The sequence below is a fragment of the Gopherus flavomarginatus genome, chromosome 3, assembly GCF_025201925.1.
Source record: "Gopherus flavomarginatus isolate rGopFla2 chromosome 3, rGopFla2.mat.asm, whole genome shotgun sequence".
NCBI classification, from domain to species: Eukaryota; Metazoa; Chordata; order Testudines; family Testudinidae; genus Gopherus; species Gopherus flavomarginatus.
The window spans coordinates 94,343,416-94,368,407 of NC_066619.1; the positions used below are offsets into that span (position 1 = coordinate 94,343,416).

The 24,992-nt window shown below is 41.0% G+C and overlaps 1 protein-coding gene across 1 annotated transcript in view; it reads left to right on the top strand.

Moving 5' to 3' along the window:
• Positions 1-24,992, top strand: part of LOC127046774 (histone-arginine methyltransferase CARM1-like) — a 129,299-nt gene that overhangs the window by 63,297 nt on the left and 41,010 nt on the right. Inside the window, 1 exon segment of the mRNA XM_050944286.1 lies at positions 6,292-6,402. Coding sequence (XP_050800243.1) covers positions 6,292-6,402 — 111 coding nt within the window.

A 24,992-nucleotide genomic window follows, 5' to 3' on the forward strand; every position in this document is an offset into this window, starting at 1 on the left:
GGAGGTCATCTAGTCCAACCCCCTGCTCAAAGCAGGACCAATCCCCAATTTTTTGCCCCGGATCCCTAAGCGGCACCCTCAGAAATTGAACTCACCACCCTGGGTTTAGCAGGCCACTGGTCAAACCACTGAGCTATCCCTCCATTTTGTTAAATTTTGACCCTAAAGACATCATCTTGTGGCAGTGAGTTCCACAATTTGTTTACTTTTTCACAATTGTGTGAAAAAAATGTTTCCTTTTATCAGTTTTGAATTTGCCATCTTTTAGTTTAATTGAATATCCCTGCTGCAAATTGGTAGAAGTCTTTATTGAGCAATCTACAGGGGGAATGTGCACTGCACCTGTAATGTCTTCCCCCAATTCCTGCTTTCTGTGTGCACCTATCTGCCTTTTAAGACAATATCAAAAAACAAGGCTGACTTCAATTCATGGCCGTCTAAAATTGACACCACCTCAAAACAAGACTTTTAATACAATCTAAATTATTAAGCAAGACATTTCCCCTTCATAAAACTTAAGTCAAAATAAAGAAAATAGTTAAAATAAAGTTTCTTTTCACTTTTTAAAGTTTCTAATATTCTAACTGGATTTTTCTTCTTTTTGTTGTGTTTAGTAAAAGGTTAAGATACATTTTATGATGCCTGTTTGCAGTGGAAATAGGCCAGTCATACCTTTATGCAAACCTCAAACTATACTTAACTGTTTAATTTCATAAAAGTAAAACAAAAAGGTTTAAGACATCTTAACCCCTTTTATGCCTGAGACAACCTTCCCTCCCATCAACTCAACAATACCAGTGCGCTAGGCGCATGGGGGGGCTTGCCCAGTTTGCCTGGAACACCAGTACCTGGCCCATACGAGTGTGAATGGTATTGGATTGTTGATTTGTTCCATCATCAACTGATAAATTTTCTTACCAGAACAGGTAAAAATCTTGTATTACAGGGTCTGTAACTAATAGAACAGCAGTAGATTGGGGACCCTCCTTGTCCTTTGGCTCCCTACCAATGAGAACCCCAGTGAGTGTTTTTGTTTTTTTTATAGTGAGGAGGTAGAAAATGAACAGCAGAACCCAATTGTGCGCATTTCTTTTACACTGAATTAAGGAGGAGGAAGTGTGTGGGCTGTGTATATTTTGTACCTGCTGGCCCCTTTAGCAGCTATTGCTGTTGTACAGCTGTACAGCTGCTTGCATTCTCTCTTGGTGTATTTATTTTTCCAACTGTTGGAGCTGCCTTGGCCTCTGTTCCGCATACCTAATAGTAAAGCTGTTACAAACTTGATGCTGCTCGCCACCCACCTAGAGAATGATCTCCCTATTCCCCATTCTGTGAAATGAGAAGTTTCAGAACAAATGTGGTAGAAAATTTGGATTGGATATTTTGTGAGACAACTCTTTCCGACGAGAATCTGAGAACTCCAGTGCTGCTTAGGTTTGGGCTAACCAGGGCAGAAATACTGCACCCGTGTTTACTGTTAAAGCCAGAAAGCATAGAGGCATATGAAAGACTGAAATATAGAAGAAGGGTGATGTGGGGTAGGAGAGGGAGTAGGAAGAGGATAAAAGAGCACAGTAATTTCCAGATCTTAAAAAAGAGATTTGATTCAGCTGTTACTTGTTTCCTAGCCAGTTTGGTCATTGCATTGATTTCACATTTCTGTCACTTTGCTCCTTTGATGTAAGGAAGTCAGATTACCTGGTGTGAAAGGCATTTATGGTGGAGAAGCAATCACCTTCACATTTCAGTTATTTTTTGGGAAAAGTATCCTTGTGAAGGAATGAAGCAGTTGGTCTGAGTTGTAGTGGTAAAAACTGATTCTGGACCCCTTGATAATGTTCTTGGTGGTATTTTCAATACCCATTGTGTTTGTAATAGGGTAACAGATGAGCTACTTCAGAACCAACTGTGGGAAGTGCTTGTACCAACTATTTGTGGTTTTAAGGAAGCCTAAAGAATATGGAGACAATTTTTAAAAAGTAATGAATCCTTGAATATAAAGCTGGAAAACATTGCTTGGGTTGTCCTCTGCACTACTTAAAATTGTCCTCTTCTCTATAACAACATTGTAAGTGTTGTCTCTACAGTACTTTCACCTAGTGTTGCCTCAAACTTTTTAATCATACATTTTTTTCTATTCTTGTCTGGTCTCCCTCACTATTTGGCATTAGGAAATTATTTCTAAGTGCTTATGTCACTTTTGAAAATTTTACCCTGAAGTACAAATGTTGAAGTGCCACTAACATGGCACCAAGTAAAGATGTCTTCTTGTGGTATAACTAGAAGGAATGACTTAAAATGACAAATAAAATATTTTTAAATAGGTGGTAAGTGTAAAGTTAGAAATCATTTCCTAATTCTCTTTTGAAAATGGGATTTAGACTCTCAAGTCACTTGGCACTTTTGAAAATTTTACCCATAAATGTATTTTTAAAACAAATTATTTGAGTAGTTTAGGTACTACATCTGCCCTAAGTCTCTCCAGCCAATTTTTGTGATTTTTAAAGTCACATTTTTCTTGTATTTTAAAAAGTGCCCTCCCCACCCTCCTTTCTTGTATGAAAGACTCACTCAAACAAAGGGGAACTGACCTGATTCTACAGGGAAGCAGACTATATAAAAAGTGCTCTCAAAGGCACTCATTAAACAGAGAATTTCATTTTCTCTTTCTAATCTTTCAGTCAGACAATAATTAGATGTTAAAAGTAACAACAATATGGTAGAAATAGTTAGACCATATTGTGATTGTTTTTTTTTAAACTGATGGTGTCCCTTTCAGGAATAAGGCCCTTATTCTAGAGTCTTGCAACCCGACCCAAACCCGATCGGTCCAGACTACAAGTGTTAGGTCCAAGTCAGGTGGAATAATAACTGGACTCCCTCAGGCACTCTCCCACTGCTGCTGGTGGGGCCGGAGTGGCAGTGGTTGCATCCCCCCACTCCTGCTGGCTGTCTTAGCACTTCTTATTTCACAGCACAGCAGAGGGCAGTGGCTGACAGGAATGCAGCATGCAATTGCTGCCGACCCCATGGGCAGGAGGCTATGGCAGCACTGATTCATGGATGGGAGGAAAGTTAGGGATCACGTTGGGTCCTGGTCAGGCCTAAAAATTAGGCCTGAGCAGATCTCTGTTCTGCAAATGCTTAGGCATGTGTATATCTTTCCACATGTGAATAGTCCCACTAAATTCACATGTGGAAAATTACTCACCTGTGTGAGTTTGCAGGATCATGCCTCACTCTAATTAGATGGGTACAGCACAGATCCGCCCTGAAATGTTGATTTTTCACAATTATTTAAGTAGCCACTCATCTACTTCAGACTAGTTCTCGAAAAGCCCACAAATTACTACCTTTTGGGACCTTTAAGCTGGTCCCGGTCCTTATTTACTTATACATAGATATAAATACATGAGTGCAAATACGTTTATAGAGTAACCTCACTAACTGCCAGTCCTAAAACTAGACACTTATATTAAGAATATTTGACTTCTTATTGGAAAAAAAAAGTGCTATTGAAGAATGGAAAAAAAAAAAAGCTAATTCCATTTATTGAAATTTCACAGTGCATTGTCTTAGTGACCACAGTGGATATGTCTACACAGCAACTAGACACCTGCAGCGCACCTGTGCCAGCCAACTTGGGTTCATAGGGCTCAGGCTGTGGGGCTGTTGCATTGAAGTGTAGACTTCTGGGCTCAGGCTGGAGCATGAGCTGTAGGGCCCTGCGAGGTGGGATGGACCTGCAAGCTTGAGCTGCAGCCCGAGCCGGGAAGTCTACATTGTAATGAAACAGCCCCATAGCCCGAGCCCACAAGCCTGAGTCAGCTGGCATGGCCAACTGGTGGGTTTTCTTTGTAGTGTAGACATACCCACTGGGGGCTGGGTTCTGATGCCATTACAGTGGATAGTACCTGTCATGACATTCCTGGCCCTTTAAAGGGAGTCCAGGCATAGGCTGCCTGTGAAGAGCTAATATAATGAGCCCATCTAGGCAGTTAATTGGATAATGAGCTCCGTGGCCTGATAAAAGACTATTAGGGCTTCCTTACAGGAGGTCCTCACAGAGAAAGGAACTTTCCTAAGGGAAGAAATGCTCCCAGAACTGGGAACCACAGGCCCCAAGGAGGAAGGCTGTGCAACCCCTGAGCCCAAGGGAAGAGATTTTAGTTCAAACTTATTTTGGATTTAATAAAGTAGATCCCCTTCAGGGGAATCTTGTCTCTCATCCATTTGGACTGTGTGGAGTTCTTAAAAGACCCTGAAAGAAGGGAAACCAAGGCAGGCATGCCTGCAGCACCACGTTATCTCAGCAGGGGGCATCTCCATGCCCTACAGCAGTACCTTACTCCATGAACTCAGATCGACCATTTGAGAAGTAACATGTGTTGCTGGATGTGAGGAAAGGGCTCAGAATCTGGCCCTAAGTAGAAAGCCACACTTCTCCATTCCATTGGTTATGTTTAACCATAGCCATTGGTTCTTCCCTCTCCTCTCAACATATACAAAGAGGAAAGGTTATGATAAGCAGTGTTCCCCACAAGGTTTTGAGAAATCTTCTACCAACAAATCCTTCCGTCGACCCTGTGGTTAAATAGAAACTAGTGCTTGATTGTCATTGGCTCCCTCCCCTTAGCTTTTCTTTATTCCCCTTTACCCAATATTTGCTGTAATTCGCTGTTTTGAAGTTAGCTCCTCTGGGCATGGAGGTGTGGTCTAATACCCACCAAAGCATGGAAATAAAACTGGCTTTGTGACAGCCTGTTGTCTGTGAAATAAAAAATGAACTTAATAAAATCTTGCACAAGGAAAAGAAAATAATATTAGAGGCAATGTTTTGGCCCCAAGGCCTAATTTGAAGCTATGTAAAATAAAAGAAACAATGTTAGTTGCCTTAGCATTCCCTGTATCTGTGTAACAGAGATTTAGACTGGTTACAATATACACTGGTGGTTGGATTGCTTTCATTAGTACGCAGCCTAGGTTTCATATAAAGTATGTTGTTTTTTTAAGTGGAGCACGCTTTCAGCCATATCTATGCACTTATGAATCTCTTTAACCATGAGATCTTGAGTGACTTGTAATTCCATTGCTACGCTCTTTATGCAGCTCAGTACAGAGGGATTTGTGTGGACCTACTGGTGTTGGTAATAAAGCTAGCGGCAAAATGCAGGCTGTTTAGGCAACATCTATGGCACCAGCATTTGAAAAGAGAAAATACATTGAAAGAAACCCCCACTGCATACTTTACTCCCATAAGGGCTCTCATTGGAGGACTCCACAGGGCTACTTTATGTGAGTAAAGTTATACATCTGCATAAGTGTTTTCATTTAACAAACAAACAAACAAAAAAAGCTCAATCCTGCAGTGATATATTTACTTAAAGTTAAATACGTGCATAAGTTTTTTCAGAATCAGGGCCTTCATTTGAAAACTACACGCAGCTGCTTATGGTCCTAGCAGTATGTAAAAATATTGCATGAAATACATACATATATGTGTGTGTGTGTGCGCATGTACATCTAATCTATCTAAATCTTAATCCTGTACCCACTGTCTGTATTCTTATATGTATATAATACACAGTTAAAGCTCAAACATTTGTGTTTTATACACATGAATTATGTGCATGTGAATAAGTCTCAAACAAAAATAGATCAGAATAAAATGTATAGTGAAGTGGAGTGTAGCCATTTCAATGACTTTTTCAAATTTTCTGTCATTATGAGTATTTAAACTTGAACTTTTTTTAAAACAAAGGGAGAATCTCAAATCTCACGTGAGCTTCATTAACATGTCACAAGCTGTGGCCGGTACAATTTTTCAGTAACTCTTTCATGTCTTAGGTTATTTGAATCTCTCGTAAACTCCCAGTCTCCCCTATGTGGATTCAACAATAATTGGTGTTATTACTGACTAACAGAACAAAGCAAATCTGAGGATGCCTAATTTCAGAGATAGAAATCCAGTAGCAGGTTCCAGTGAGATATATCCAAGACGTGAAGCCAAAGGTGAAATGTAACTCTCTATGGTACATGATAGTGACATCCTCACCCTCTGAAAAGTTGGAAACTGGAGCTAGAGTTTTGGTTTCTTTTTAAATGTAAGCACCCAAAATAAAATTTATGATGATTGGCTTTATAACACCGTTTTTCCGCCCACTTTAAATATTTCTTTAGGATGTCATGCTTGGTCCTCTGGGACTTAGACACTCAAGAATATAACAACAACTTTAAAAATAATCCACCTTCTAAACTTTTTTTTTTTTTGGTGTGCCTTTTGTTTTCCAGGTGGTCCTAGACGTTGGCTGTGGATCAGGAATCCTTTCATTTTTTGCAGTGCAGGCTGGAGCGAGAAAAGTCTATGCAGTTGAAGCCAGTTCAGTGGCAAAATATGCCGAGGTAAGTGTTTTGTTCAACCAGGTGTTAAACTGTAGGTAACTAGTGTACCACAAAGGCAGCAGATATCTAGGACCACATCTCACAGTTGGCAATGCTGCAGATTTCTGTTTATAATGTGACTAAGGATGTGTGGTGTTAGTGTTGATAATTTAAAAATATATTTAAAGGTGTTCTAGTTGATGCAATGTAATACTGATAGTAATATAATAAATCATTTACATTCCTTTTTAATAAGGTCACAAGTGCCCTTAAAATACCAATGTTTAAATCTTTTCTCCCCCACAAAATTTGTTTTTGCCTTTCCCTTATTTTTGATGTTTCTGTGCAACTGGGTATTTTTAAAATTTTTTTTTTAAATTATTTTGATGGTAGGTGCTCTGACTATTGATTTAATTTCCAATCCCTTAGGCCTGGTCTACACTGGGGGGGGTGGGGAATCGATCTAAGATGCACAACTTCAGGTACGAGAATAGTGTAGCTGAAGTCGACATATCTTAGATCGACTTACTTCACATCCTCGCGGGTGCGGGATCGACGTCCACTGCTCCTCCGTCGACTCTGCTTCCACCTCTTGCCCTCGTGGAGTTCCGGAGTCGATGGGGAGCGCGTTCGGGGATCGATGTATCGCGTCTAGATGAGATGCGATAGATCGATCCCCGATAGTTCGATCACTACCTGCCGATCCGGCGGGTAGTGCAGACATACCCTTAGTGTGGTTAGTCAGCTCTTTCCCTGGTCTTTAGGAAATAATCACTCACTTTACTGAGCTATAATATTCACCCTGTTTAAGTCAAGAGAGGGAAATAACTCCTAAAGTCATTGATTACTGGATAATGTAATTTTGTATGCCTTTCTGATCCAGATATCTTATTTTTCTTTCAGTGAGTTGTAATACTAATTTAAAGATGTTAGATGGACAGCACGCAGAACTGGCAGTCTTTTAAGCATAGACAAAGCAATTAAGGAGCTGCAGTGGAAGTTTGCCAGTGCTTCCCTAACAATGTGACCCTATCTTGCTCTGCTAGATTTGAGATGGTAGCTCCTCCTGCAGAACCAATTCAGTCGTTGGGCTGTCTGCCAATTGTCAATTGTAATAATGGTTTTTGTGATAAGGAAACTTGTCAATTGGGAATTAAGGCTGTTTGGGTTTTAAAGGAAGAATATCTGCAGTATTAGACACTTACTTTTTTTCCAAATATACATAGCTACAGACCTGTAGGTTTTTAACGTTTTCCTTTTGTCTCTGATACAGGGCTCCAAAGAGTCTCCCTGTTCATTGTTTTATAAACTTGTATCAGCGAATGAATGTCTTATAGAAATGTTCTGGATTTAACAAAGGTAAATAGGTGATAGCTGTAGAATTGAGCTAGGAATCGAACAGCATCGCCTTCATATTTCCTGCTCATTTATGCTGTGGTTAAAAATGCTTGAATAGAGGCTACTCATTGTTTTTGTTCATTTGCTTATACATAAACAAGATATCGTATATATATTTTGTAGGTGGTAAGTATAGAAAAAGGTTGAATGTAATCACTCAAAAGGACTGTGGAAAGACATGCAGAGCAGGCCCACTTTTTTTCTGGAAAATCTTTTCTGTCTTCAAATTTAGATTATGGAAGAACTCTCACTGAGTTTTAGCTTTGCTAATTAAAGTGAGAACTGTTTGTGATTTTTGTCATTTGCCAGAGACATCAAAAAAATCTGAAAAGTTACACCCCGAAAAATTATGTATGACCAAGTTCTGACTTTGCTAGGGCTGCAAGGACAAGTTCAGTGGGTTTAAAATTGTGGTCCAGTCTCTTAATTTCATGGTAAATGGAAGTATTAACTAGCAGCGGTCAGGACAATGAGATACCTGATCTCTAATAAGAAAGAACAAAAGAGAACTCAAATGACCTGGGACACTGGAAATGAGATATGGAATGTTTTGCCTTTTGATCACAGGTTTGAATTTGGTCCAGGTCAGGAGTAAACAAAAGTCATTGTTATCAGTAGGTTAATCAGTGTTTTACATGAAATGAGCTGATAGCCTGTGGAGAGGTAGATTATACATAAAGAAATGAATAGACACACACCTCTCACAGTTGTGATAGAGTTCATGCCATGTCTGCATTCTATCAAGTGCTATATAAACTTGTGGTGCAGCCATTTTAGACTTGATTCTGACTTGGGTGGAATTGGTTGTGAATCTGAAGGTGGAAGGCAACTTGGGTGAAAGCGATCATGAAATGATAGGCTTCCTGATTCTAAGGAAAGGCATGAGAGCAGCAGAATAAGGGGAATGGACTTTTTAAAAGCAGACTTTAATAAGCTCAGAGAGTTAGTAGATAAGGTCCCTAGCATCTAAGGGGGAGAAAGGAGTTCAGGAGAGCTAGCAGTTTCTCTGAGACAGCGTTAAAGGCACAATAGCAAACTATCCTGATGCAAAGGAATGATAAAAATAGTAAGAGGGCACTACGTTTTGCCTCAGGAGCAATTTGATTACCTGAAAATCAGAAAAGAATCATACAAGTGGAAACATGGACAGATTGCTTAGAATGAGTACAAAAGAATTGCACAAGTGTGTAGGGACAAAATCAGAACGGGGGGAATGAACACAAGCCAGAATAGGGAGAGAACAGGTTAAAGAATATTTAAATAAGTTAGATGTATTCAAGTCAGTAGGGCCTGATGAAATTCACCTTAGGAAAGTAGCTGAAGCAATCTTGGAACTATTAATGATTATCTTTGAAAACTCATCACCCTAACTTCACAACCTGAAAAGATACTGGATCAAATTATTTAACAATCAGTTTGTAAGCACCTAGAGGATGATAAGGTGATAAGTCATAGCCAACCAATGTGATTTTGTCAAGAAAAACTAGCCTAATTTCCTTCTTTGACAAGGTTACTGGCCCAGGGGCTGGGGTGAAGCAGTAGACATGATATATCTTGATTTTAGTGAAGCTTTTGACAGTGTCCCACATGACATTGTCTTAAGCAAGCTAGGGAAATGTGATCTAGATGAAATTATTATAAGGTGGGTGCGCAATTGATTGAATAACCGTACGCAAAGAATGGTTATCCATGGTTTACTGTCAAAGTGGTAGAACGTATCTAGTGGGATCCTGCAGGGGTCAGCCTGGGTCTGGTTCTATTCAATATTTTGATTAATTACTTGAATAATGGAGTGGAGAGTGGACTTATAAAATCTGTGGATAAAACCAAGCTGGGAGGGGTTGCAAACACTTTGAAGGAAAAGATTAGAATTCCAAACAACTTTGATAAGTTAAAGAATTGGTCTGAAATCAGCAAGATGAAATTCAGTAAAGGCATATGCAAAATACTACACTTAGAAAGGAAAGATCAAACACACAACTACAAAATGGGAAATACAGTATCTGGCTAGGAGGTAGTCCTATTTGGAAAGGATCTGTGGGTTGTAGTAGATCACAGACTGAGTATGAGCTAACAATGTGATGCAATTGCAGAAAAGGCTCATTTTCTGAGTGCATTAACAGGATTGTCATATGTAAGATACAGAAGATAATTGTTCCGCTATGCTTAGCAGCGATGAGGCCTCAGTTGGGGAACCATGTCTAATTTTGGTGGCCCCATTTTAAGAAAGATGTGGACAAACTGGAGAGAGTCCAGATGAGAACAACAAAAATGATAAAAGATTTAGAAAATCTGACCTATGAGGAAAGGTTAAAAAAAATGGGTATGTTTTAGTCTTGAGAACAGAAGACTGAGCGAGGGACCTGATAAGTCATCAAATATGATAAGGGCTGTTATAAAGAGGACGATGATCAATTGTTCTCTATGTCCACCAAAGCTAGGTCAAGAAGTCATGGGCTTTAATATGCAGGAAGGGAGAATTAAATAAGATATTAGGAAAAACTTTCTGATCGTAAAAGTGCTTATGTGCTGGAACAGGCTTCCAAGGGAGGTTATGGAATCTACGTAATTGGAGGTTTTTAAGAACAGATTAAACAGACACCTGTCTAGATATACTTGCTCCTACCTCAGTGTAGGGGAATTGACTTGATGACCTCTTGAGGTCCCTTTAAGGCCTACATTTCTATGATTGTTCCAGCCCACTGGAAGAAAGACAAGGCAATGTATTAATTAGACCACAACTTTATTCACTCAGTGTGTACGGCAGTACTCAACAATAAATTGTATAATACAGGTCATGATTAAGGCTGTGAGTTTGTCATGGAGGTCACGGATTCCATGACTTTCCGTAACCTCTGTGACTTCTGCAGTGGCCAGTGTGGCTTGATCAGGGGCAGCTCAGGCAGCCCCTGCGCCAGGCGCACTGGCCACCATGTCCTCATGCTCCCCCACAGCAGCAGAGTTTGGGTGTGGCGGGGGCAGAGGGATGGGACACGGGACGGGGTGAGGTGGGCTCTGGGCGGCACTTACCTGGGGGTTCCCTGGAAGTGGCAACATCCCTCTCACTCAGCTGCTAGGTGGAGGGTTGGCCAGGCAACTCTGCATGCTGCCTCCGCCCAAAGTGCTGACTTAGCAGCTCCCATTGGCCAGGAACCACAGCCAATGGGAGCTGTGGGGCTGGTGCCTGCAGGTGGACGCAGCGCGCAGTCTTGGGCTTCTCTGGAAGTGCCTGGGGTATAAATACCACCCCCAGGTCCCTGGAGGGCACTGCCACCTTCCCCTCCCACACACACATACACCTTGTCCAGTCACTTCTTGTCCTCCCCGTTCTGTCCAGGTAAATTTTCCCCTTCCTATCACCGCTGCCACCCAGTTGGGAGTGGGGGCTCTTATTGGGACAACAACCCCTTTTCTTCTGGCCAACTGAACAAAGACAGAGCACATTCAGTTGCAGTCAGCTCATTCTGTGCTCTTTCCACTTTAACATGGGCCATATGACAACAATGTAACTAATCTGATTTGCTGACTGCAGTAAAATCATATTCCTTATATTTGCACCACAGAAAGTAATGTAGTAGTATTTTACTGAGATAAATTGTGGTTTTGTAGTAGATCTTTTTGTTGCTTGATTATAGAGGTTTTTATTAAAGGAGTGGTGTAAATCTGATTTGAACTCTGTACAATGACTAGCAGACACTCAAAGGTACACAACAATAAGACAGAGTTGAAGTTCAAGATGAATGCTGTGTGTTGCCTACAGATGTGCAATGGTTACATAGGATTTCTAAATAGGGCAATTAAGGGGTAAGTTATAATGGGTGCTGCATAAGGATATATGCTGGTTATAGCTGAATTATCTAGTTGTTTAAGATATTTCCTTTTGCAATATTCTAAGATATTATTTCACTCTGTACTGTGCAGTACTCCTGTGACCTTTTCAGTGTTTGGTCATTTAATTTGCTGGCATTTACATTTTCTCATGTGGCTTCACTAAAATGTGCAGGAAAGATAAAGGGAAAGATTCCGCTGTCCATACCACAGATGTACATCTGGTGTAACTCCAGAGAAGCCAATAGAGTTACTTTGGATTTAAGCTCATGTAAGGGAGAGAATTTGGCCTAAAGATTGCAGCAAGAATTAAAAAATGATATCAAATATGACTCCCTATTACAGTCCAAGGAATATAATCTATTCTTTTTCCTCCCATGCAGTGACAGTGTACCATGCTTAAAATAATGAGATCATAGCTGTCATCCTGTGCTGTGCCTTCCTGTTAACATTGCCTGCAAACTGGAAAATATTATAAAAGAGGGGCTCCATCCCTACCAGCACTGGTTCATCTATTAGTAGCCTCTTTTCAGCTTCAGTATGTAGTATGGTATAGAGAAACCCTGTGTGTCTAGCTCTTTAGCTGGTTTTCAGACCAGTGTGCCAACTTTTCTCCTGTTCCATGACTGCACACCTTGGATATGCAACTGCTGACAGCTTGATCCTGCTCCACACAGTCACTTTGCCTGCAAGAGGGGGAAAAGATTGAGATAGCCTTTGCCCAAGAAAACAAACAATTTGGTGCGCGGTGAGGGAGGGGGGTATAGCTAATACTCCTTGGTGGTGTATGAATGAGCCATGAAATGAATGCATAATCTCAGTCTTCTAACTTCATTATAGTAAATCCGTTAGGCAAAACCAGGGGAAACAAGATTGGGAGTGGGTACCTGGCAATAATACTAGATTTGTCTAAACATAAAATGTTATTCTTAGGGTGACCATATTTCCCAACGGGAAGAAGGAACACCGCATGGGGCTATCCCGAGCGCCCCTCCCTCTTCCTCTGCCCCCGGCATGGTGTTGGCCCGAGCTGCTTGCCCAAGCCCAGCCCCCCATCTCCCCACACAGGACTAGTATCACTGCTCACCCAAACACTGACTGGCCCTGGTGCGAGCTGGCATTGTCCCTCCCTGCCCCCTCCCCACATTCCTCCGCACCCCATTTTTTTTTTGACAGAAGTGGGCATTTGTCCTCTTTGCTCCTGCCAACTGTTCAAGCTGGCAAGAGCAAAAAAAAAATCGAGACGGCAGGGACAGGGCTTAAAAAAGTGACTGTCCCAGCCAGAACCAGCTGTGTGGTCACCCTAGTTGTTCTAAAACAGCTCATGTAAGGCCACAGGGAAAAAACAATATTACTGGGCTGAACATTTTCTTTATGTAGAGCACTTGGCGAAAAGGGAAGAAAGGGTTACTATGCATGAGTTAAAAATGATTAAACTGCAAGGATTAGTGATGGGATCATCAGAAATAAACAAGTAGTCCTTGTGGAATCCAAATGTGTTTGCCATGCGGTACCAGTAAAGGAAAGCCCTTCTGGGAGCTCCATGATGACTAATCTTATGAGAGAATCAAGATGAAGAGATTTGTGTAGAATTAATTATTCTTAAGGCTTCCATTTAGCTGTTTCCACTACCAACAGTGAGGGTACAGATCTTATAAAAAAAAACAACGGGTAGTCTTGAGAGAATTGATGTGTGTCTACATGCCCATGCATGCTGTACAGCTAATGTAATTGAGAAAGGTGTTTCACATGAGTTGGGAGCAGTTGCCACTTCAGCAGAGATGAAGGATAAATGGTGACAGAGGCAGAACACTTGCACCTGTTTGTAGTGTAGCGTTTACCTAACATTTATTTGTACCGTATTGTAATCTGAGCAAAAATAGGCAAACTGCACCTGTTTGGATTTTCACTTATTTACATTAATATGCCTTAGCAAACAATTTACCATGTAAATATTGCAGTTATCTCATCTGCTACACCGAGTGTTAACATCCAGTGCTGTTTTGTTGGGCTCATGTAAAATGGTGATGGAAAACAGGTGTTTGAGGGACTTTGCAGCACAGAGTGTCACTGGATAAAGGCTTGAGAGTATGTCATTTCCTCCCTTAGGATGGGCAGGTTGTTGGCTTCTCTTGAGGAATCTGTCATATGACTGTTGCTCAGAAAAACACAACTGGATGCTGAGAATGTAGCAAACTTTTTCTCCCAGGCCAGATGATTGGCTCTGCACTAGGTGCACAAAAAAAACATGAAGCCACTAAGTGTCCTTCTGAGGACTCCCCCTATACATGGAAATTTGTATGTGCTGTACAGCCAGCCTAGTGGCTCCTACATGCGTCTCTATATTCAGTGAACAAGGTGCAGTGATTGAAAAGGGGAAGTGATCTGGGGCTTAAATAATCCCAGGATTAGGGTGCTACAAAGGTGGCATGGAAGCACGTTTGCTTCTCCCCCAGCCTGACTACACACTGAGCCCAGCTCAGCCAGAGCAGTCTCTGGCCTTTGCTATTAGCTTCCTGTTCCTGGCTTAGATAATTGAGAAGGCGTAGTGAGAAAATTCTGAATATTTAAATGCCCCTGATCCTCTTGAATTTTATCAGTCCGAGTACAGATGAGCAGCTGGTACTTAGATGAAAATCAGGAGCCCATGATAATATTGTTAGACTGATCAATTGCCTTCGGTACTGTAGATCAGTTACTTTCATTGTAAGCTCTTTGGGGAGGGACCATCTTTTTGTTCTCTGCTTACACAGCCATACCACAACGGGGTCCTGGTCCATGAGTGAGGCTGTTAGGTGCTATTGCAATACACTTAATGAATGATAATTATGAGGCATTAACTAGTCTGTGGATCCTACTGGGAATAGACAAGACTGCTCTCCAGTGACTGCGTTTTTCTCTCTCAGAATGATACTCAAGGATAGTTTTGAGCCATTGTTCTTTCACCTCCATAGTTCTTTCCCCCATTGTTTACAAAATAATCACAGCTATCTGCATTCTTAAAAAGAGGATTCCAGCAAAAATAGCTGAAATGTGAATGTTAGCAATTAAGACTGGTGCCTTTGCTGATTTAAAAAAAAATAGTAATAAGCAACTGAAATATGAGTGGATATCAAAGGTTTTATCAGAGCCTAATTAGAAATTGTATAAAAGTGTTAGACACATTGTCAATGTAAAAGTTGCATTTGAGTTCAATTTTTTGTCAACTATTGTTAAAAGTAGCACCTAAAATTTCTATAAAAGAAAGATTAGAGTTTTCAGTTTGATTATTTTGTGCATTTGATTGCAATTTTGTGTAATGAGTTTCAGTGCTTCCTCTGTATAGTCAGCTTTCCTGTTTTTGTTTGTGTTTATCTTTCGAATGGCTACCAAGGAGGGACAAACTTTATATGTTCAAAGAAAGTGTGATTGTAAAAACTCCCAAATGGCAAAGAGTCCATGAGCAGGGCTAGCATTGGAAATTACCATGAATTCAGTTTTCAAAATTGAGAAGATTTCAATTTGGCATTGTATACATGTGTTGTGAGTTTTTAAAATTGGTTTGTGCTATAACTTGAAATTACTGAATTTGGAGCTCATCCTGCATACTCTTGCTCAGGTGAATAATCTTTATGTGCATAAGAGTACTCACAAAAGTAAGAACTACATGTGTGAGTAATGGTTTGCAGAATTAGATCCTTTGTTGGAAAATGTAAAAAAATTAAACTTGAATTCTGTTCTGAAACTTGTGTATGCCCATTTTCAGATAAGAAGACGTGGTTTTCTCTCTGACAATTGCACTTATGGACACAATTCCTAAGAGGAATCTCAAAAATTTCTGGCTACCAAATCAATAAGTAAAAAGCTATCTACTCAATATTTATATTTTAATTTGCAAAGGCTGCTGTCACTTTTTCCATTTTGGCAAAGCCCTGTGGCAGGCTTAGCAAATAGACTAATTTTTTTAAATATATGAAATATTTTATACTGCTTGTCATGTCTTTGGGAGCTGCATTGTACTCTGGAGAAATTTGTGTTCTTAAAACCAATTACAAAGTTACATAATAAGCAAGAAGAAAACCACTGTTACATAGGGGAAGCTAAAAGTATTTGGTTTAATATACCAGTATGAGCTAAGGGAGAGGAAATATATTCTTAATTATCAGGTATCAGAGTATAAAAGATGTAGTGGGATTTCTCTGGAGAAAGCCAGGTAGAGGATAAGATGGTATAACTGATTCTCCAAAATTATCGTAGGTAAGAAGTTTATTGTACAACACCTTCTCCTGATCATGCTTCCATTTAATTCAGTGGGAGTTTGCCATGGCTTCAATGGAATCAGGTTAGGGCTCCTGATGAGGAGAGGTGTATCTGAGAGATCTGTTGTTACCTGTATGTATTTGAGATTAGTCAAGAAACTCTTCACTGATCAAATAAAGGTCCACCTGTTTGACTAGGGCTTGCATGTGTCATGAACGCTACATAAAGAAGATGAAGGGGAAAAAATAACCAAAACACTAACATACCCTCAGTTGGTGGCAGATTGATGCAACTCCTTTGAAGTCAGTGGAATTGCATCAGAGAGTAATTTAGTTGTTGTATTTTGTTTTGTGGAATGCGATTGTACAGTCTTATCTTTTCATCAATGTCTTCTTGCCCTGCTTTCATATTGTTCTGAAATCTAGGTCACTGACTGGACACTGTTGCTATTAAAAACAATACACACATAGCCACTGTTCATTCTCTGAAAAATCAAAGGCAGAGAAGGGGAAAAAGATGGAATGTTCTGTTTTTCTTTGTAAACCTTTTCTTTATTATGAAACACTGAAACTACCTAGATACGTTGTTTCTTTAGTTTAAATACATTGATGTACACAAGAAAAGCATGTCTATTTTGGTTATGGGCAAGGTTGGTTATTGCAGGAATCTGTGATATACCATGTAGGAGACTATCACAGTGTCAGTGTGTGTATAAATCTAGTCTCGTTTTGCATCATATTTCTTGCCCAGTGTCACCAGTTCCAGCAGAGTTCTAGCCTGTTTGGGTAACTTGCTGTAAGCTCATGACAAACTTGCGTTGCTCTCACTCGGCACTTGCCATGTACATGAAATCAAAAATATTTTCAATATGGGTGTGTATATTTAAATAAGTAATCCCTAGTTAAAAAGGTTTTACAGCCAACCTATTTTAGCAAGAGATCAATATGAACAACTGGAGATCCATTTTGGGAGTCTTGGGGGCAGGGTGTTGGAAACGAGGGTCAAGAATTCAGTTCCAGACTCACTTTTCTTAAAAAGCAGGAGCTCCCCTGTCTCTGCCTGATAAGTGAATCCACATTAGTTGTTAATAGAAATATCTTTGGATTGCAAAATATCTCACATATGTTTGGTGTATTACAGATTATAAATTAGAAGTTCTCGTTGAAGATCATGTCTCTCTGTCTTGGCTACATTAATCTGGACTAAGCTGATTTTGCTTCTCATAGGGTTTGTTGCTGCCAGTATTCAAGTTAGGCCATATCTACATTTTTTGTCAACAGTAGTTATGTTCTCATAAAACCGCCGCAGTGAGTATATTGCTTGTGCACATGCATATTTGGTTCCTTGCACTGGTGCTACTACTCACCACATTGCTACCAGTCAGTGGGCCCCTTGCCATCATCCTGGGTGCTGTCTTTTGAGAGATATTAGCAACGCGTGGCGGGGCAAAAACAAATCGCGCAGAGTGACTGGGAGCAAGTGATCAGGGTCTCATCATGCACCATCCATTTTCTGCAATTTTCATACCTTGTTTAAAATCCCAGAAACCTCCACAGCATTTTTTACTGTCTGCTATCTCTGACAGAAGCACAGAGCCCACACAGCTCTGAGTTGTTGTCATGAGTGTTGCAAGCAGAGGATGCAATAGGGGAGATGATGATTTTTTTGAGGACGGTTTGTTGAAGGACATCATAAAACTGATTCATGGTGGTTTTTGGCATTCACAGAGCAGCTGCAGACAGTGGAGCACTGCTTTTGGGCCTGAGAAACAAGCACTGACTGGTGGGATCACATTGTAATGCAGGTTTGGGATGGCAAGCAGTGGCTGCAGAACTTCTGGATGTAAAAGACACATTCCTGGATCAGTGTGCTGAGCTCGCCCCAGCCCTCCAGTGCTGGGAGACCAGAATAAGAGTGGCATTAATAATGGAGAAGCAAATGGTAATTGCCATGTGGAACCTTGCAGTGCCATATTTGCTACCAGAGTGTGGGCAACAACTTTGGAGCTGGAAGATCCACAGTGGGTCCGTTGTCATGCAAATGTGCTGGGCCATTAATTGTTTCCTGCTACGCAGAGCTGTAACTCTCAGCAATGTGCAGGACATTGTGGATGGTTTTGCAGTAATAGACTTCCTGAACTGACAGCCCACAAACCTCTATTTTGCCACTAGCCCACCTTGCCTCAGAGTACATCAACAGAAAGGGCTGCTTTCTTATGTTTATGCAAGCAGTGGTGGATCACCAGGGATGCTTCACTGACATCCGTGTGGGCTGGTCTGAGAAGATGCGGGATGCTCTCATTTTTAAGAATATGGGATTATTCAAAAAACTGCAAACAGGGACATTCTTTCCCATCTGGCAAATTACCATTGGCAATGTTGAAACGCCAGTAGAGATCCTTGGGGACTCTTTGTTTCTCTGGTTCATGAAGCTGTACGCTGGCCACCTTGACAGCACCTAGGGAAGCTTCAGCAGGTGCCGGAGGACAGTTGAATTTGTTTTTGGTAGATTGAAGAGCCACTGGTGGTGGTAACTCACAAGATTGGCTCTCAGTGAGAAAAATATCCCAATGATTATAGCTGCTTGTTGTGTCCTGAGTGATATTTGGGGGGGGTGGGAGGAGTTACTGCTCGAGTGAAGGGCAGAGGTGGGGAGCTGCTGAGTTTGAACAGCCAGATGCAAAGGCCGTTAGAAGAACTCAATGTAGAGCTATGCTGCTGAGGGAGACCTTGAAAGAGCACTTTAACAGTTAGCCATAATAATGGGTTTGGTGAACCATGCTCTACCTGGCCCTAAAGTTTTTTGGGGGGCTATTAGGAAGGAGTTGTGTAGTGCTTCATGAATATTTATGAACATGTGTCTTTTAGTGCACCTCTGAATTATGTGGTGCTTGCTGTATGTTTTTAATATGTACCCTGTGTTTTTCACTGAACTTATGAGTTCGGTGGCCCGGTACAATAACAAGCTGTCAAGTGCTTTATGTAGCTCTAGGCATTCTGCAGTACATGTTGTGAAGCAAAAAAGACTAATTAATTTTAAAAGAAATAGAAATTCCTTGTGTACCAAAAGCAGTGTGAAACATGTTTATTCAATTCCAGAAACAAACACAATAAAGCTTAAAAAATAATGGAACAGAATTTAACAAGGGGAAAGAATATTTGTGTCCATTCCGGGCCATTTTGGCTACACATACAGTAACTGTGGCTCCCGCAGGTCAGTGTAAGGGAAGCTGGGTTTGTCCTTCCCATTCCCGTGGGTACGGTTGTAGTGGTAGGGATGTGACTCCTGTTGCCATGTGGAATGTTGGGAGGTGTAGGGAAGTGCTGTGGTGCAGTTCTCCCTTGATTGCAATGGATGATGAGCCCATGACTGTTGAATCTGTAGGACAACAAGAGCGTGTGTTTGCTTCCAGACAAGCTCCATTATGTCCTGGTGCATCTTCCTCTACTTTTCCTGCTGGAACTCCTGGACCTTTCTCCTGTCCACTCTTTCCTTCTTCGTGGTGTCTGCCATGTTCACCCTCCAGGCCCTTTGCTCACTGTCTGATGTAGCACTGGCTTGTAGAATCTTACTGAACCTATCTTCCTGAGTCCTCTTCTTTTTCCTTCTCATCAGGGTCAAGCATTCCACGGGCATGGAGGGGACACTAAACCGCTGGCTGCTAGATGCTGGAACTGGATAACAGGGGATGGATCACTCAGTGAAGTGCCCTGTTCTGTTGACTCCCTCTAAAGCATCTGGCACTGATCACTGTCAAAAGGCAAAGATACTGGGCTAGATGGACCATTGGTCTGACCCTGTATGGCTGTTCCAATATTTTTATGACAGCCCAAGAGATACGTGGATAACCAAACGACTGCCATCTAAGAGGTATTTCATGGGCAATAGCAGGGACAGCTTCCTCACACTGCCCTGCCAGTGCCTCAATTGATATGGGGATCATGGCACCTCTACACCTATTCAAACCTCAGTCTGTCTGTATCGACAAAGGAATCAATCTGTGCCAATTTAGGTGCCAGTTTTTATAGGGAAAAACACCTGGCTGGCAGAAATTTAACTGAGACCACTGGAGTTATTTCATCTAGGCCATAGAACAGCTATCAGATGCTAGTAACTTTTGATTGCTACTGACATAGGATGGAACTGACTTGTTATGACAGTAAAGCTTTAATTGTAAAGTCATAAAGAACTTACCATTTTGAAAGTTAGAGTTGGCACACAGTTCCATTTTTTAACTTCAAATTATATTTTTGCACCTGGAATTTTACACTAGTTGGAACTCTGATCAGTGGCTCATGTCATGAGATGAAAAGGCAGAATCACCAATCAAACTGCATTAAGTACTTTGAAGTTAAGGATTTTACATCCCAAATTGTGTCCCCCTTTTCCCTTAGATAAAATTTCTATAGATGAGAGAGATGAATGTTACAAAAGATTCATAAACATAAGCCTACTATATGAATACATATGAAATTTTCATAGCTCCTACTTCCAGTAAAAACCAGGGCCAAGTGAGGCCAAAATATAATCACCAAATTAGGCTTGGTCTACGCAACAAAATTAGGTCAACAGAAGTCCTCTTACGTTGGCCTAGTTGTGCATGTGTCTATGCTCAAATTTGTCTCTGGCCAATGTAAGCGCCTCACTATAGAGCACAGTTCCTGTTGAGGTCAGTTGCAGTCGTGAACTCTCTATAAATCTGGCCTTGAGTGTCTCAGGCACCAAGAAAATATGGAACACACAATTAGTGACCACCTGTGAAGTTTGGTTCAAGTGAATTGCCTAGCATCACATAGGAACTCTGTGGCAGAGGCACAGTTAGGATCCAGTTCTCGAAGGCAGCATTCAGCTGCCTTAACCATGAGATCATAAGAATGGCCATAGTGGGCCAGATCAAAGGTCCATCCAGCCCAGTATCCTGTCTACTGACAGTGGCCAATGCCAGGTGCCCCAGAGGGAGTGAACCTAACAGGTAATGATCAAGTGATCTCTCTCCTACCATCCATCTCCATCCTCTGACAAACAGAGGCTAGGGACACCATTCCTTACCCCATCTTGGCTAATAGCCATTAATGGAGTTAACCTCCATTAATTTATCTAGTTCTCTTTTAAACCCTGTTAGAGTCCTAGCCTTCACAACCTCCTCAAGCAAGGAGTTCCACAGGTTGACTGTGCGCAGTGTGAAGGAGAACTTCCTTTTATTTGTTTTAAACCTGCTGCCCATTAATTTCATTTGGTTGCCCCTAGTTCTTATATTATCGGAACAAGTAAATAACTTTTCCTTATTCACTTTCTCCACATCACTCATGATTTTACATACCTCTATCCTATCCCCCCTTAATCTCCTCTTTTCCAAGCTGAAAAGTCCTAGCCTCTTTAATCTCTCCTCATATGGGACCCGTTCCAATCCTTATCATTTTAATTGCCCTTCTCTGAACCTTTTCTAATGCCAGGATATGTTTTATGAGATGAGGAGACCACATCTGTGCGCAGTTGTCATAAACAGATAGTCAAGGGTTAACAGACCAGAAGTACTTCATGTCTCTTTTGCCTGTAAAGGGTTAAGTTCAGTGAGCCTGGCTGTCACCTGACCAGAGGACTAATCAGGGAACAGGATACTTTCAAATCTTGAGGGAGGGAAGTTTGTGTGTGTGCCGTTAGTTTTTGGTTGTTGTTCACTCTGGGGGCTCAGAGGGACCTGACGTGCAACCAGGTTTCTCTCCAATCTCTCTGATACAGTCTCTTATATGTCCAGAATAGTGAGTACTAGGTAGATAAAGCGAGTTAGGCTTATGGTTGTTTTCTTTATTTGCAAATATGTATTTGGCTGGAAGGAGTTCAAATTGGTATTTTGCTGAAAGGATTTTAATTTGTAGTTGTATACTTAGGCTGGGAGGGTATTCCCAGTGTCTATAGCTAAAAGACCCTGTAACATATTCCATCTTAAATTTACAAAAATAATTTTTACTGTTTTTTCTTTCTTTAATTAAAAGCTTTTCTTGTTTAAGAACCTAATTGTTTTTTTATTCTGGTGAGACCCCAGGGGACTGGGTCTGGATCCACCAGGGAATTGGTGGGGAGAAAGGAGGGAAGGGGGAGAGAGAGGCTAATTTCTCTCTGTGTTAGGGTTACTTTCTCTCTCAGGGAGAGTCTGGGAGGGGGAGAGAGAAGGAGGAGGGAAGGTGCATTTTCCTCTCTGTTTAAGATTCAAGGAGTTTGAATCACAATGATCTTCCAGGGTAACCCAGGGAGGGGAAGCCTGGGAGAGGCAATGGTGGAGGAAAGGGTTTACTTTCCTTGTGGTAAGATCCAGAAGGTCTGGGTCTTGGGGTTCCCCAGGCAAGGTCTTGGGGGACCAGAGTGTACCAGGCACTGGAATTCCTGGTTGCTGGCAGCGCTAGAGGTCCTAAGCTGGTAATCAAGCTTAGAGGAATTCATGCTGGTACCCCATCTCTTGGACGCTAAGGTTCAGAGTGGGGAATTATACCATGACAGCAGTATTCAAGATGTGGGCATACCATGGATTTATATAAGGGCAATAAGATATTCTCTGTCTTATTCTCTATCCCTTTTTTAATGATTCCTAACATCCTGTTTGCTTTTTTGACTGCTGCTGCACACTGCATGGACGTCTTCGGAGACCTATCCACAAAGACACGAAGATCTCTTTCCTGATTAGTTGTAGCTAAATTATCACTCATCATAGTGTATGTATAGTTGGGGTTATTTTTTCCAGTGTGCATTACTTTATATTTATTCACATTAAATCATTCTTTTTCTTCCTGCAATCCTCATTACATGATCAGATATTATGTCATAATGCATATACCCAAGGGGGGCAGAACTAAAGATTGCACATTTGTGGAAATTGTGGATTTCCTAATTTTTGAGTGCTTGACTTTGCAATTATAATCTTTTAATATAGTTTTTAATGCAATTTCCTAATTAAAACCAACAAACCAACAAACACACCCCTGACATTCTGTCACGTGGAATCATGTTGACTTTTAACTAGGCTCAGCAGGATTCAAATCTTGAGATCCACAGAACAGACCTGTAATACTTGAGCTGATTGTTTAATTGGGTAGCAGTAGTAGTCTATTGTCTTGTATGTGGACCAGCTGCTAGAAAGGGATGAGACAGTTTGCTAGTGTATTAGCTGAAGCCTACGCTACACTAGAAAATGTTTGTCAGTATATCTGTACAGGTATAGCTACATCAATGAACCCTCCTATTGGAGATGCAGCTTATACTGGCAAAAGCACCGGTTTGAGACTTAGAAATCCTGGGTTCAATTGCAGGTTCTGGAAGAGTGTGTTCTCTAGTGGTTATAGACTGTTTTGCTCCTGTTCCCCCAGCCTGCCTTTCTCTCCCTCTGTTCCTGTTCCCCTCCCTTGGTGCTGCCCCCCACTTTCTGGCTCCTACATCCAGTCCTCACCCCTCAGTATACTACTCAGGTGACTTTCTCCTTCTTCACTCCACCTGGGCATTACCTTGGGGCACTAACAGCACAGGAGCTCCTAGTTCCTGTACCTTAAGCCACAGCTGTCCCTGGCAGTTGGGAGGAGCAATTGTGGGAAAATTCTGCCCAGTCCCCTGTGGCTGGAGCATGCTCGGTACGGACCAAATCTTTGGAGAATCTAAGTTGCCTCTGAAACAAGTACAGCTCTACTGAGCATGTGTGACCTATGATGTTTTTCCCCAAAGGCTCATAATTTGGCCAAATTTGGGTGAATTTTCATAGGGCTAGCAAAAGACACATCCCTGTCATTAGGGTGACGCCCCAGCCAAATTTCAAATTCCTCCTCTAGAGAATGGATGTGCTAAAGCTTTTCAGCAAAATGGTTCTGAGAATTTTTTTACATGGGCAAATCAATGAATTTTCTCTGATTTCATCATCAGAAATGGCTGAGCCATTTCAATTGAAATTTTCCAAAAATTTTCAGTCTGAAGGCAGACACCCAGCATTGAAAATTTCAACCTGAATGGTTAAAGTATAGCAAAGTGAAAAGCAATGGAAAACAGAGTCAGATAATAGAAAGTATGGGCACCTTTAACTATAGGAAGCTGTGTTAACTCGAACTTCAAGTATTTGGTGAAAACTTAATTTGTCTTACCACAGGTTGTGTTCTTAAATTTGTCTTGCTAAGCTGAGTTAGTCCTGGACAGGATTTGGGTGAGAGTCCTCCAAATAAATGCAGGGTCTTTCAGGAAGTGAAGATGGTGATTCATTAGATGGCACTCTTCCAGCTGAGTGCATATTGGCTTTGGGGACACCATGCTATTAGAGATATGCTGTGTTTTGGGTAAGATGTGAACCAATTCCTGAGTATTTGAGGCTGTGATGAGGTGGGGTGGGGGGAATCAAGCAGCAGCATTCACAATAATAGTTCTGTGTGTTTTGGTTTTGGCAGGGGGTGGGATTGGACAAATGTTAGTTTGGGTAATTTCATTCTACCTACCAACCCAATTCCCTCTGTAGTTTTGATTGGATGTGGTATTTGTTTTCACTTCCTGCCCTAAACTGTTACGCAGTTTACTCTGTTAAACATCTGCTGTGTTCCATCCCAGAGTCAGGAGTGAAAGTGATTCATATGTACAGTTTATACACTGTAGTTCATGAAGAGCTTTGGCATCCTTCAGAGTGAAAAGAACCATGTAAAGGAAAGATGATACTTATTACATTTTTTTAATAACTACCTTAGCAAGAACATTATCTTACTAGGAAGAAATTGCATGCTACTTTGACTTCCATGTGAAAAGTACACTTCAGTGATTTCTTTTGCTTACAAATATGATTAAACAAATGACCTCTTCACTCATTAATTAAGGAGCTTTAATTAAACTAACTTTCTTGGATATCAGCACTAATGTGCTTTTTGTGTTGGGTTTGGAAAAAACCACATGATCCTGAAGAATTGTAGCTTGTCTTTTTAGAACATTCTAGTCACATTTTAAATAACCTTGCTATTGAACTGTTAACAAAATGGACAAGACAGGTAAAATAACTGAATGACCTCTGTGAACTCTCTTTCAAAGTTTACAAAATTGAAGAGGCACAAGACATGTACCCAGGGCAATACCATATGTGCCCATAATCGTATATCGGAAACCAGACTCAGAAAACTATGTCTATCTGTAGGATC